The 15,454-nt window shown below is 40.3% G+C and overlaps 1 protein-coding gene across 1 annotated transcript in view; it reads right to left on the bottom strand.

The window, feature by feature from the left end:
* xirp2a (xin actin binding repeat containing 2a) overlaps window positions 1–7,410 on the bottom strand; it is a 103,996-nt gene extending 96,586 nt beyond the window's left edge. The window contains exon 1 of the mRNA XM_041781783.1: window positions 7,168–7,410. Coding sequence (XP_041637717.1) covers window positions 7,168–7,380 — 213 coding nt within the window. The 5' untranslated portion in view covers window positions 7,381–7,410. The remainder of the gene's footprint in view (window positions 1–7,167) is intronic.
* Window positions 7,411–15,454: the final 8,044 nt, after the last annotated feature.

The following is a 15,454-nucleotide window of genomic DNA, read 5'->3' as shown; positions in this document are numbered from 1 at the left end:
TTAGAGTCACTAATTGATCGAACAAGTTTGTTTTTTTCTACTCTGGGAAGATGCTGGAATTCCAACCCAGGCATGTTCAGGGAAAACATGCAAACTCCACATCAGGGGTGGGCTACTGGTGGCTCAGGGGCCACACGTGACCCCCCTTACTCATTCAAAGCAGCCCAGTGTCAATTCTGAATATCAAAAAATGTAAGTATGGGGAAAACCTAACAAAAAAAGCTTCTATGAAAGTTTTTAAAACTATGAAGTTGTACCAGAAAATGAAGCGAACTGTTAGGTTATGCAGGACACGGTAGTCAATTGCCCAGCTATGATCAGCTGATGGCCTCCCAGCTCCCACAGCCAATCACAGCTCTTTCTATCAACACGGCGGCGTATTTAAATATGATGTACTTCTCACTAATCCCTGCTTGCATTAATGCTAATGCACCACGCTCCTGCTGCTGGGAAAGCTTCACCTCCTCCACCCTAGCCTCCTCCTTTATAGCACAAAGTTTGGTGCACCAAGCTACTATGGATTATTTACACTTGAACTAATTTAATTTTATTCAGTCAATCATTTTGTTAAATTTAAGTTATTATAATTATTTTAGTAAGAGTGTCCTACAATTTTTAACACTTTGGTTCTTTGGCAATGAAAATAAAATTAATGTTGCCCTCTTATTAAGCAGAGTTCTCCATCACCGCTCCACTGAAAGGCCAGGAACTTTCTTGCAATGCAAACCTATTAAAAGGGCTAACAAATAGGCCAGCTGTGAAACTCCCAAGATGCAGCAGGCATTTAGTCCCTTTGTCTGACACCTACCCCATGGCACTGTGAACAGGTATTACAAAATAACTATTTAGGGACAGCCAATATTCTCTTTGGTAGTTTTGTTAGCTTTTAACCTCCTGAAACCCAAGCCTTTGTGTGCATTTTTATTTTCTCCCACTTATTTGGGATAAATGCGGCCTGATAATTTAAAATACCAGTCTTGTTGTTGAACAGGAATTTCTTGGAAATTTTTCTTTCCAAAACCCCAAAAATTCCATAATTTAAAAAAGTCATTGAAAATTCTTAAACATATTTTTAAAGTATCTAATGAAAAGTACCCAAATATTTTCTTTAGATAGTTTTAAATCTTTCAGTGAAAATTCCAATTAAAAAATTCCCCCCAAAAATGCAAATTCCTCAAAACCTTTAAACAAATTCTCCAAATATTAAAGAAAATTCCCCCTTAAATTTCTAGGCAATTCCCATGAAAATGCATAAAAAAATAGAATAAATTAAAAACCATTAAACCCTCCAAAATACAAAAACATATCCTCTTAATTTCCATAAAAATACTTTGATAATTTCCAAGAAAATTCCCTAAAATATCCAAACAGCAAATTATCCCAGCATTTCAAGCAAACACCTTAAACTTGAAAGGACATTTTGAGCTTTTTTTTCATCAATTCTAATACTAAAATGACTGCTATAATGTAGAAAAGTCAAAATAATATGTCATCATATGTGGATACAGGGTCTTAGGAGGTTAAAGGTCGTATAGATGCAGTATCAACATCAGTCTGTTTCTTAAGCAGCAGGAAAACTTCTAGGAGCTTTAATGAAATCTTTAAAGGAACATGGTTACCAGAAGAACTTGACAGGTATGCCTGCTGCCCTTTCAGACTGAAGTTTAAAAAAACACGAGTGACTTAGCAACAGAAAATAAACCAAGGCAGCATTCCAGACCTCTTGTGGCACCGTCTGATTTGATGTCAGCGCCTCACTCAAAAAAGTTCCCCTTTCAAGACTCAGCCATGTTATCCTGTTAACCCGGTGTGACGAGCTCCATCCTGAAGTATGAAATCCTTTTAAACTCTCTTATGTTGTGTTAAATTTACCTCACACATCAGGATGAGATATTCCCCCAATTATGCAAATCCTGTTAATCTGACAGCCTCAGAAAAGAGAGAAAAGCCACTTTAAAACAGCTCCAGGCATTAAGCATTAACTCTCATTAACACCAGGTGATTAGTAATTGTCTCCCTGTGATAAACTCCAGATTAAGAGCACATGATTTATCCTGAATCTCAGAAACTTTGCTTTATACAGTGGCTGCTTTTCACATCAGCTTGCTGTGGCTGTGTCACAGATGCTACACTGCCACCCACTGGTTCACAGCTGCCATTGCAGCATGGATGAAAGCCAAGTGAGGTCATGAGTATTAGAAACATTTAAGTTATGTAACGGTTAATTTATGTCCAAACATTTTAATGAGCTAGTGCAGAGTGATGGCAAGCTTTCTCGAGTGCAAATGTGCGTCTCTCTTGATGAGCCTGTTTTAATGCATATTTGCATGCAAATGACTGAACAGCTTGTGCATGGGTGCATGTGAGATCATGTCATCTGTCTCATGCATGTGCATTAGTGTGTGAAAGCGTGTGTGTGTTTGTCCCCGTGTGCACAGCCGTGACCAGAAGGTCAGACAGATGTTGTAAACACAAGCCAGTGTCCCTCGAGGATCGGCCCCGGCTGCACAGGCGGAAAAACACGCTCTTTGCACTCCAGATAAACCGTTGCATCGCTTCACATCCGAGGACGTTGGAAGCGTGGACTGTCCTCGCAGCCACTGAGGATTCTGGCCCCGGCTGTGCGACCACCTGGGAATCCATTAGTCATTGTTAAAGCTGGCCGTCCAATGGCAGCGGTGGCGTTTAAATAAATGAAATGGGGCAGGGAAAGAAAAATACAGTGCATCATCAAATATTAAGCTCAGCATTACAGATGAGCCGGAGACGAGGTCATGTTTTATAAGCAGCCGGCTGCACACTGAGCTCCGGTGCTGTCCTCTCTCTGGGAATCTGGGAACGCTGCCCACATGCTCCATTAACACTGACTACAGCCGCTTTTTTTTCTGTTTCCCAAAGATGGGAACAGGCTATACACTCATGATACAATGCCAAGACCCAGCATGTGTTACAGGGCCAGCATGTACACAGAGACATTTGTACCAACAAGCATGTTCAAAAAAGTTGGGGCGGCGTGTAAAATGTCAATAAAAACAGAGTGCACTGATTTGCAAATCTTCTCAACCCTTAAAAACTGAGACATTTTACCATGCCATGAAGAATATAAGCTCTTTTTGATTTTGATGGCAGCAAATACTCTCAAAAATGTTGGGACAGGGCACGGATGGTCAAGTGGTTAAAAGCGCTACCCATGTACGCGGGCGTCTTGGGTTCGAATCCGGCCTGTGGACCTTTACCGCATGTCTCTCCCCACTCTCTTCCCTGTTTCCGAGTCCATCCACTGTCCTTACCCTATCAAATAAAGGCATGAAAAGGCCCAAAAATAAAATCTTTAACTATATATATATATATATGTGTGTGTGTGGGTGTGTGTGTGTGTGTGTGTGTTGGGACAGGGCAACAAACAGCTGGAGAAGTACAAATGAAAAACAGCTGTAGGAGCATTTTGCTACTAATTATGTTAACTGGCAACAGGCCAGTAACATGACTGGGTGTAAAAGAAGCATTTAATAGAGGTAGAGTCTCTCAGGAGTAAAGATGGGTAGTGGTTCAGCTATATGCAACAAAATCATGGAACAATTTCAGATCATCACCACCTTCTCTGGGCTGAAGCTTATTTAAAATGGACTGAGGCAAAATGGAAAACTGTTCTGTGGTCAGACAAAGCAAATTTTTAAATCTGTTTTGGAAACTGCAGATGCTGAGTCCTCAAGACTTAAGAGGATAGAGACTATCCAGTTTTTTTTTTTTTTAATCAGCGCACAGATCAAAAGTCTGCATTAGTGCCTATGGCATGGGCAGCTTAGCATAGCATAGAGGTTTCAGAGCAGTGTTACTCAACCCTGCTCAACCAAAGAGCCATATTGTTGAAAGTACCTTTGGGTTGGGGGCGTGGCATCTAATGGCAAAATGCAGCTCAAATGAGTAAAAAGTGGCAAAAAAAGGCAAAAAACTTTATGCGATAGATAATTTCATTCATTTTTAATTAAGATTTCACACAGCACCCCAACTTTTTGGAATCTGAGTTGTAGATAAATTCAACCTTTATCTCTCTCCTGTGTGAATTTTAGAAGCAGGGAAAACAACTCTGATGGAAGTATTTGTAAAGTGGCTAGTTAATTAGCTGTAATAAGTCATCAGGAACAAGATTTCCCAGAGGATTCATGCTAAGACGAGTAAGCTAACCACCATAAGTAGGCCTTAAATGCAGACTAAATATAAGCTCTCCAAGAGAGAGATGACACAAACAGCAGCATGCCTCAGACGGAGACTGTGCTCCCAGCGAAAACAACAGCATCAATCATTCAGCAAAGACCTCGCACTGGCACATTCAAGTGTCAGAGTCCTCTAGAAAGATGGCACTGTGAGTGTTGTCTGTCTGGAGCGACTCAGGAAACAATGTGATGATATAGAGCTACAGAGTTAGGAAGGGGAGAGGGTTTTCATCTGTAGACTGACAGTCAATGTTTGTTTCCTATCCATCACCTAAACTGGAGTTGTTATTATTTCTGAAAAGCGGTTTGTTTTGGTTTGAAAGGTCGCTAAAATGAACTTGAACTGACTCAATCTAGTATTTGAGTTATTACAGATGGCACATTTTTAGACTTATCATGTCTGCCTGGATATAAAACTTAAGTTAAGAGTTTCTTTAACAACTCTGGGGTAGTAAAAACAAAACAACAAAGGCAGCAGATTGTATAAAACATGGACGTAGTCTCATTGGTGTTTGAAGACACAAGCTGCCACATCTTAAACCACTTTGGATGTCGAATTGGGCAGTCTAAGGGCCTCCTGGATAACAATTATGTTTCAATAAGCCACGCCCCCTGTTATGCAAATTTTGCTAATAACAATTCACCAGGAAGTCCATTTATTCGGCGCTGAGTCTGTGTGGATAGATCTTAATCAGGCTTGCACATCTGGATACTGCAATTTTTCTCCATTCTTCTTTGCCAACCTGCTCAAGCTCTGTCAGGAAGCACAGGGATCAGGCCTCCTGTGGGTGTTCAGTGCTTTGAAAATTTCAAGTTGCTTGGAGTGTTCTTTTGTCTTCGTGGTGTAATGGTAGCCAGGAACACTCATTAACTCATGGTTGGGTCTTCCAGACACAAGCATCTTTATACTACTATGGATTTAATTGAACTGTGGATGAGCAGTGCTTTGAAAATTTTAAGTTGCTTTGGGTGTTCTTTTGTCTTTATGGTGTAATGGTAGCCAGGAACACTGATTAACGAGTGACTGGACCTTCCAGACACAGGCATTTTTATACTATGAGTGTTCTTTTGTCTTCGCGGTGTAATGGTAGCCAGGAATACCACTTAATGATTGACTGGGTCATTTTTATGCTATGATGGCTTAAGCTGGGCTCATGTAGATGTTCAAGGCTTTGAAAGTTTTGAGTTGCTTGGTGTGTTCTTTTTGTCGTCATGGTGTAATGGTAGCCAGGAACACTGATCAACCACTTACCAGTCCTTCAAGACACATATGTCTTTACACTATGTTCGATTTAATTGTATTCCTGTGGATGAGCAGTGCTTTGAAAACCTTTAGTTGCTTTGAATGTTCTTTTGTTTTCATGGTGTAATGGTAGCAAGAAATACTGATTAACCAGTGACTGGGCCTTCCAGACACAGGTGTCTTGGAACTATGATGGATTTAACTTAGCTCCTGGGGATGTTCAGTGCTTTGAAAATTTTAAGTCACTTGGAGTGTTCTTTTGTCTTCATGGTGTAATGGTAGCCAGGAATACTGATTGTGACTGGACCTTTTCACTTTGACAGTTTTTTTGTGTCCAAAATCTAAATCATTCTGACCCTGATTGTTGTATAAAACCACTAAAAGAGTAAAACATGCAAGGGTTTGAATACGTTTACAGGCACTGGTCATTTCCAGCGTCATGGCGGTTAAAAACCATCTTTTTGTGGCTCTGTGTTGTCAAACACAATAGAAACAAAAGAACACAGAACACTCTGAGAGCGTTTGTTTGTTTAAGGATGGGAAAATCCCAGCATTCAAGCAGTGATAGTAGCAGTGTACTCATGCCTTTAGCTGATGACACACTTGGAAGTGAAAGAGCCATACTAAGACCAAAGAGGAGCTCTTATCTCTCCAGACTGTTAGTCCTCATACCACAGTCATCCAAACACATGTGCCAGATGACAAAATAAGGACATATAAGCCTCTCCAGCTGGCCTGGAGAGCAAAGAAACCTTCATAAGATGCTGCCTTTGACTCTTGGCTTTGGTGATGTGGATCATTAACCGCAGTAATCAGGGAGCTGTTTTCATCTCAGGAGCCAGATGTGATGTGATTCTTTGTCTCTGGCCTGATGGAGATACTTTAGTCTGCTTCCAGCTGCAGGCAGAACACCAATTACTGTGTTATTTTTAAAATCCTTAACCATAAGGCTCCTTTAAATAGTCCTGAAATAACAGGGTGTCACATATCAGATGGCAAGTGGCACTGCACTGAAGCAGCTGGTTATCTGTGCCACCAATCAGCACTGGAACACTACACTTCCCACAATGCATTGGCTCTCTCTGTTTGTACCCTATAAAAACATGGGTTTCCATGCACCAGCATTGGTTTTGGAACATTCTAAGGGGTTAGGCTGATGTCACAACCACATTTGGAGCAAAAAAGTAGGTCGTTTGAGCTTTTTTGTCCCATCGTCAGCCATTTGGTGGGAGCTTTTTCTCATAACGACTCGCCTCACTTCCAACAGACTTAGATTTTCCAGCTGTGATGGAAACAAAGCAGCAAAGAGTAGGCCGCTCTCCTCTCCAGATAGAAGACATGCACTTCCTGTTTAGTTTTTAGCCACTAATATAGCTTTTGACAGACATTACAGAAAGAAAAGTACAGCTTTCAAGAGGGAAATCTACAGTTTCACTGCAGGGAAACAGGATCTTCTTTACCTCACACATGACCTCACTGTCATTTCACCGCCACTGACTTTGCATTTTCAAGCATCCTTAAAGGCTGCAAAAAGCTTTTCAATCTGTTAAAACCCAAGCCGCATCAACACTATCCATCTCTTTGACACATCTAGCACAAAGTGCAAACCATGGCAGTTATGTAACAGTCAATTTACCTGGAGGAAAGTGGATTTTCATTGCCCAAAAAAAGCACACTCTGGAAAATAAAATAAAAATGCACAGTGCTTACCGTGTTTGCCCCTGCAGGCTTCTCAAACATCCTCTTCAGGCTATCAAGTGGGATGTGGAACCTCTCAATCCTCTTAGCAGCCTGCAGGTCCTCTCTGATCACTGGATCGTCGGATGCCTCTACCTGCGACCCACAGGGACTCCAGGAAACACAGCCCGAGGTCGCCGACACTGCGCTCGCCACCTCCTCTCCATTTCCTGATTGAATTTCCATTGTTGTACAGAAACTGTATCTCTCTCACCCTGCTCCTTTCCCTTCAGGCTTTGGGCTTAGAGGGGAAGTCTATTGTAAAGAGGTGGATTTAGGAGGGGTGAGGAAGTGCGGGAGTCAAAGGCAGAAAAACAGGGTGAGAAATAGAGATGGAGATGCAGGAGCTGCTGGGGTTTCTTTTAGTCTGAAGGGCTCTCTCTGGGGCTTGCAGGCGCAGAGAGAGGCTGGAAAAAAAGAGGAGGAGAGAAGAAAAGTTCACAGGGAAAGTTTTTTTGCTCACTCTGCTGCCCTGTAATTACTCATACTTACACAGAAGCCTGTGTAAACTGGTATGTGGGCTCAGAGAGGCAAATTGAGATGTCAGCCATTAAAAGCCATTTAAGCATTTTCAACAGCTAAGCATACCTTAGCCTACGCTGGACAGGTTTACTAACTTAGACACTGAAGATGAACGCAGGGCTGAGCCCCAACAAACCCAGAGAACGAGCCCTCCCCAGCTGTGATTTACTGATGATGTCAGGGTGTTGGATCAGTAGCATTGGTGCTGGCATCCTGGCTAACAGTTGCTTCAATTTGGAGCTGAAAGGTGTGTCAGGCCATTATTGGGTCTGATGTTTAAGTCGTACTTGTGCCACTTTTAAACCTCTTTAAACTACTTCTTCAGGCCATTTGGCCACTTTACCAGACAGTTTTTATCAATTTCCCCCACTTTTTCTGCAGTTTTCTACACTTTTTGCAACTTTGAGCCATTTTTGGCACTTTGATTAGCCACCTTTCAGCAATTTTGCAACTTTTTGACCCATTTTTGCCTCTGTTAACCCATTTTTGCCACTCTTTAACCCCTTTTCTACACTTTTCAACACTTTTTGCCACTTAAGGCCCATTTTGCTTCTGGAAACTCTTTTTTGCCACTCTTTAACCATTTTTCTCCACTTTTTCCTATGTTTTTGCCACTTTTTTCAGCAATTTTGTAACTTTTCAACCACTTTTGCCCCTCTTCAACCGCTTTTCTCCACTTTTTGACACTTTTGGCCCTTTTTTGCTTCTGGAAACACATTTTTGCCACTCTTTAATCACTTCTCCCCCCTTTTCTGAAATTTTTGCTGCTTTTGACTCATTCTTGCCACTCTTAAACTGTAGTTTTGACCACTTTTATTTACCATTTTTCAGCAGTTTTGTAACCTTTTGACCCATTTTTGCCAGTCTTAAACCACTTTTCTCCACATATCCACACTTTTTACAACTTTTGACCCATTTTTGTCACTTTGATTAGCCACTTCTCAGCAATTTTGTAACTTTTTGATGCATTTTTGCCTCTGTTAACCCATTTTTGCCCCTTCTTCAACCTCTTTTCTCCACTTTTTCACTTCTAAGTTTTTGCCACTTTTTAACCGCTTTTCCCTACTATTTCCATAGTTTTTGCTCTTTGAGACCCATTTTTGCTCATGTTTACCCAATTTAAGTGCCTTTACCCACTTTTCCTGAAGCTTTTGCTGCTTTTGACCCATTCTTGCCTCTCTTAAACTCTTCTTTCCCCCCTTTTCCTGCAGTTTTTGCCACTTTTGACCAGTTTTTGCCTCTGTTAACTCATTTTTTTCCGCTCTTAAACTACTTTTCCCTATTTCCTGCAGTTTTTGCCACTTTTGACCAGTTTTTGCCTCCATTAACTCATTTTTGAGAGAGACCACCAAGATACCTATGACATCTCTGAAGGAGTTAACTCAGATTAAATCTGGACTAGAGTTGGCCAAAGGGCATGTGGGAGACTCTATGGCCAAGTGGGACAAAGTTCTTTGACTGGGGCCAAATTATATTGACAATAATTGATCAATGAAAGGGTTAAACATCCATGAGGTTGAATTCTTGCACTCTGAATAGAAGAAAATGGAGTAAAACTAACATAGATCCATGCATGTCCTTCATGGGTTACATGCAATGGCACACAGTTGCTGATAAAACAATCATGGGTCACAAGGGAGCATCTCCAGGCTTTCAGGAAACATAATAACAGCTTTTGGCCTCACCCATCCTGCATTTAACACCAGGTTTGGGGTGGGTAGGAAAGCGCATTGTTCCTGTACAAATCAAGGAAAGTCCACAACGATTAACCCTTCTGGCCTTCACTGCAATCATATTATTGTCAATTTTTCACGAGCCATACCAGCTCTTCTCAGGGAGTGTTTCCTGGAATGGGCCTGGCACAATAAGGGAAGGGACCACTCTGACAAATATTTTAGGTTTTCCACTTTTCTTCTCTTATTTCAAAGAGAGATTTTTACCATAGAGTTACAGGAATGAACATTTTCACCCTGACATGAGCAAGGAAAGAGGATCAGGGGGCGAATGATGGAGAGGAGAGTAAGGGAGATTGACGGCGTAGTTACGGGATCGAGTAGAAACAAAGGCCGATTCACAAAAGACGCATCAATACAAGAGGAGAGCGAGAGAAAGGAGTTGATAAGCAATCCAGATAATCCAATCTTAATGAATGGTCATGATATATGCATCTGATAGTACTTTGGAGGACACAGTATCACTCCATTTATCCTGGCAGTGGATGCATTATTCAGAGAGGGCCCAAGGTATGTGTGTCACTTTCAGCTGGATCCTGTGTCCATTAAGGCTGCTCAGCTTACAGCAGTTATTCACAGACAACAGTGTCCAGGGCGCCAGTAGCTTAGTGGTTAGCTCTGCATGCCCTGCTGCTCTAAATACAAGCAGTCAGGGTTCAAATACAGCCTGTGGCTCCTTTCTCTGGCTCTACACGCTGTCCTGTCTACAAAAAAGGCAGAAAAACCCTGGAAATATAATTTGAAAATAAAACTGTCTAAAAGATGACCCATAAGCCAACTGCTATGGCCCAACAATGGCTGATTTTGCATCATTAGCCACTAATGGAAAGCTGTGATACTAGCAGGTGTTTTTGCTACAATATGTAGCTCTATCTACACTTAATAAAATACATTTTTATAGTATAGTTGTAACAGTGCATCCATAGTCATGGCAAGTGTCTAACATAACATAAAAATGCTGGACATCACATCAAACACTGCTACATAGCATGAGCTGCTACTGGAAGCTGCCGTTCTGTTGCTGTACCTCCACGTTTTGTTCTCCTTCCTTGTGATGGGCCATCCTAGCTCCCACGGTTATGCTGAACTTCGTCTCCCCTGCCCTGTAGGAACGAGACGGTCGGTGTCAGATTTGCTGAAGATAGCCTGGCTGCAAACTGGAGGTCTCAGATGGACCCTGTCACAGACTGTTGAGGTCTAATCAGGGATTACATTATAGATATGTTATAGAAGTAGATCTGTTAACAGTGGCTCGCTTTAGCTTTGTTGTTGCAGCTAACTTAGCTGTAAGCTACTTAAATAATGTACCTACATAGCTTACAAAGCTAACATTAGCTTCATAGCTTCATCAGTGCAGATATCCAAAGGCTTTATGAGCTTTAGCAATAGCCTCATAAGCTACGTTAGCAATGTCAGCTATGTCGCTTACATAGCTAACTAAGCTTCATTAGTATGGATATCCATGAGCTTATGAGCTTTAGCTACATAAGCTACACTAGCTATATTAGCTGTGACGCTTACATAGCTGACTAAGCTTCATTAGTATGGATATTCATGAGCTTTATGAGCTTTAGCTATGTAAGCTACTCTAGCTATGTTAGCTGTGTCGCTTACATAGCTAACTAAGCTTCATTAGTATGGATATCCATGAGCTTATGAGCTTTAGCTACATAAGCTACACCTGCTATATTAGCTGTGTTGCTTACATAGCTAACTAAGCTTCATTAGTATGGATATCCATGAGCTTTATGAGCTTTAGCTACATAAGCTACACTAGCTATATTAGCTGTGTTGCTTAAGTAGCAAACTGAGCTTCTTAAGTATAGATATCCATGAGCTTCATGAGTTTTAGATTTAACCACATTTGCAATGCTAGCAATGTTAGCTATGTCACTTACATCGCAAACTGAGTCTCATTAGTACAGATATCCATGAGCTTCATGAGCTTTAGCTTGAGCTACATCTGCTATGCTAGCTATGTTAGCTATGTCGCTTACATAGCTAACTGAGCTTCATTTGTGTGGCTATCCATGAGCTTTGCTTCTTAGCTAAGCTAGCTACATAAGCTACATAAATATCGAAGCTAATGTTAGCTTCATAGCCTCATTAGCATACATATCCATGAGCTTCAGTTACATTATGTTAGCTAAGTTAGCTGTGTAAGCTACATTAGCTATGTAGCTTATGGCGCTAACATGCTAGCTTAGTTTGCCAGTGAGCAGTGGCTCCCTTTTGTTATCTTAAGCTAACACAGCTGTGCTACCTACATAGTACCAAAGCAACATGAGTTTGTGCAGAGCTACATCTAACAAAGCTGTAAGCTACATACATAATGTAGCTAATGTTAGCATCATAGCTTCATTTGTATAGATATCATTAGATTCATGAGCCTTAGCTTTAGCTACATAAGCTACATCAGCTATGTAGCTTATGGTGCTAAGTTTGTTACGTTAGCTCCGTAATGGTTTATACCTTTCATACCTTTTCCATACCAACAACATGTTATTGCTATGCTGTATCCTCTATGCTATGCTATATGCTATATCCACTATGCTATTGCTATGCTATATGGTATATCTGCTGTGCTATTGCTATGCTATATGCTATATCCACTATGCTATTGCTATGCTATATGCTATATCCACTATGCTATTGCTGTGCTATATGCTATATCCACTATGCTTTTGCTATGCTATATGCTATATCCACTATGCTATTGCTATGCTATATGCTATATCCACTATGCTATTGCTATGCTATATGCTATATCCACTATGCTATTGCTATGCTATATGCTGTATCCACTGTGCTATTGCTATGCTATATGCTATATCCGCTGTGCTATTGCTATGCTATATGCTATATCCACTATGCTTTTGCTATGCTATATGCTATATCCGCTGTGCTATTGCTATGCTATATGCTATATCCACTATGCTATTGCTATGCTATATGCTATATCCACTATGCTATTGCTATGCTATATGCTGTATCCACTTACTATTGCTATGCTATATGCTATATCTGCTGTGCTATTGCTATATACTATATCCACTATGCTATTGCTATGCTATATGCTATATCTGCTGTGCTATTGCTATGCTATATGCTATATCCACTATGCTTTTGCTATGCTATATGCTATATCCACTATGCTATTGCTATGCTATATGCTGTATCCGCTATGCTATTGCTATGCTATATGCTGTATCCACTATGCTATTGCTATGCTATATGCTATATCTGCTGTGCTATTGCTATATGCTATATCCACTATGCTATTGCTATGCTATATGCTATATCCGCTGTGCTATTGCTATGCTATATGCTATATCCACTATGCTATTGCTATGCTATATGCTATATCAACTATGCTATTGCTGTGCTATATGCTATATCCACTATGCTATTGCTATGCTATATGCTGTATCCGCTATGCTATTGCTATGCTATATACTATATCCGCTGTGCTATTGCTATGCTATATGCTATATCCACTATGCTATTGCTATGCTATATGCTATATCCACTATGCTATTGCTATGCTATATGCTGTATCCACTATGCTATTGCTATGCTATATGCTATAGCCGCTGTGCTATTGCTATGCTATATGCTATATCCACTATGCTATTGCTATGCTATATGCTATATCCGCTGTGCTATTGCTATGCTATATGCTATATCCACTATGCTATTGCTATGCTATATGCTATATCCACTATGCTATTGCTATGCTATATGCTATATCCACTATGCTATTGCTATGCTATATGCTATATCCACTATGCTATTGCTATGCTATATGCTATATCTGCTTTGCTATTGCTATGCTATATGCTATATCCACTATGCTATTGCTATGCTATATGCTATATCCGCTGTGCTATTGCTATGCTATATGCTATATCCACTATGCTATTGCTATGCTATATGCTATATCCACTATGCTATTGCTGTGCTATATGCTATATCAACTATGCTATTGCTATGCTATATGGTATATCTGCTGTGCTATTGCTATGCTATATGCTATATCCACTATGCTATTGCTATGCTATATGCTATATCTGCTGTGCTATTGCTATGCTATATGCTATATCCACTATGCTATTGCTATGCTATATGCTATATCCGCTGTGCTATTGCTATGCTATATGCTGTATCCACTATGCTATTGCTGTGCTATATGCTATATCCACTATGCTATTGCTATGCTATATGCTATATCCACTATGCTATTGCTGTGCTATATGCTATATCCACTATGCTATTGCTATGCTATATGCTGTATCCACTATGCTATTGCTATGCTATATGCTATATCCACTATGCTATTGCTATGCTATATGCTGTATCCACTATGCTATTGCTATGCTATATGCTATATCCGCTGTGCTATTGCTATGCTATATGCTATATCCACTATGCTATTGCTATGCTATATGCTATATCCGCTGTGCTATTGCTATGCTATATGCTATATCCACTGTGCTTTTGCTATGCTATATGCTATATCCACTATGCTATTGCTATATCCACTATGCTATTGCTATGCTATATGCTATATCCACTATGCTATTGCTGTGCTATTTGCTATATTCACTATGCTTTTGCTATGCTATATGCTATATCCACTATGCTATTGCTATGCTATATGCTATATCTGCTGTGCTATTGCTGTGCTATATGCTATATCCACTATGCTATTGCTATGCTATATGCTATATCCACTGTGCTATTGCTATGCTATATGCTATATCCACTATGCTATTGCTATGCTATATGCTATATCCACTATGCTATTGCTATGCTATATGCTATATCCACTATGCTATTGCTGTGCTATATGCTATATTCACTATGCTTTTGCTATGCTATATGCTATATCCACTATGCTATTGCTATGCTATATGCTATATTGACTATGCTTTTGCTATTGACTGCCCTTGCTTATTTTACATTCATTATGTCACACTGGCCCTTAAAAAATGCACTGAGAAAACTTAATTTCAATTTCTATAACCCTTTCTCCCAAATGTTTTTCATTTCAGCAGCTTAAAAGATTACATTTTTACGAGGAAATAGGACCACAGAGATACAGTGTGGATGAATACAGTAGCAAAGATTTTCTGTGATATGCATGTTGATTTGTAACAGTGAAAGTAGACACACACAAGCCCAAACAAACCATTTTAAGTGCAGGGCTGAGTGGAATTTAATGTGAGAGCAATCATAATACCCCTTTACTCAAAGCTCCAGAGCAGCTTTTCTTTAATACTACCAGACAATATTTCAACCCTGGTGGGGCTTCAAAGAGACTTTGTGGTGAAGATTCACCAGGGTAAAAACACTGTCTGCTCCTGTTAAATAAAATATGTTGCAGGTTCTGAGCTTGCTCACATGCTGAATTCCTGGCTGATGGCTCTACAGTTCTTCATTCAGAGGACGGACTGAAATGAAAACCCTTGGAGAAGATAAAAGTGTGTGTTCTTATTTTGTCTACTGAGTCAGAAACAGATGTCAAAGGTCCTCTAAAGTTCCCACTTTGCGTAGTGTAACATTGTGTCTGCTGGAGCCAGAGGTCTGGTTGGTTCCCAAGAAAACAGCTATAGAAAAATCTTGCAGCACTGACGTAGATTTCCTTCAAGACTCTAGCCAGGAAAATCCGCCACAGCTCAGCACACATACTTCATCCTTGTTGGTTTGTTTACATTCGATCGACTGGCCCAATTCTCTGATTCCTCTCCTCTGAAGCCAAAGATGACATTAAGACTTTTGGAAGCTTTGCTCCTCTAAATGCATCATTATACGCTTGAAGAAATGCTCAATTTCTCTGCTATCAGTCAATACACAATTTGTGACTGTTTTCTGGTTTGGCCCCATTTCCAAAAAAGTTGGGACATTGTGTAAAATATGAGTAAAAACAGACAGTGATTGGCCAAACCTCATCGACCTATATTTAACTGGCTACAGCACAAACATGAGATAAGCTAAGTTGGTAC

Source organism: Cheilinus undulatus, linkage group 24, assembly GCF_018320785.1.
Source record: "Cheilinus undulatus linkage group 24, ASM1832078v1, whole genome shotgun sequence".
Classification (NCBI taxonomy): Eukaryota; Metazoa; Chordata; class Actinopteri; order Labriformes; family Labridae; genus Cheilinus; species Cheilinus undulatus.
Note: the sequence above shows the minus strand (reverse complement) of the source record. Positions and strands in the feature narration are given on the sequence as shown.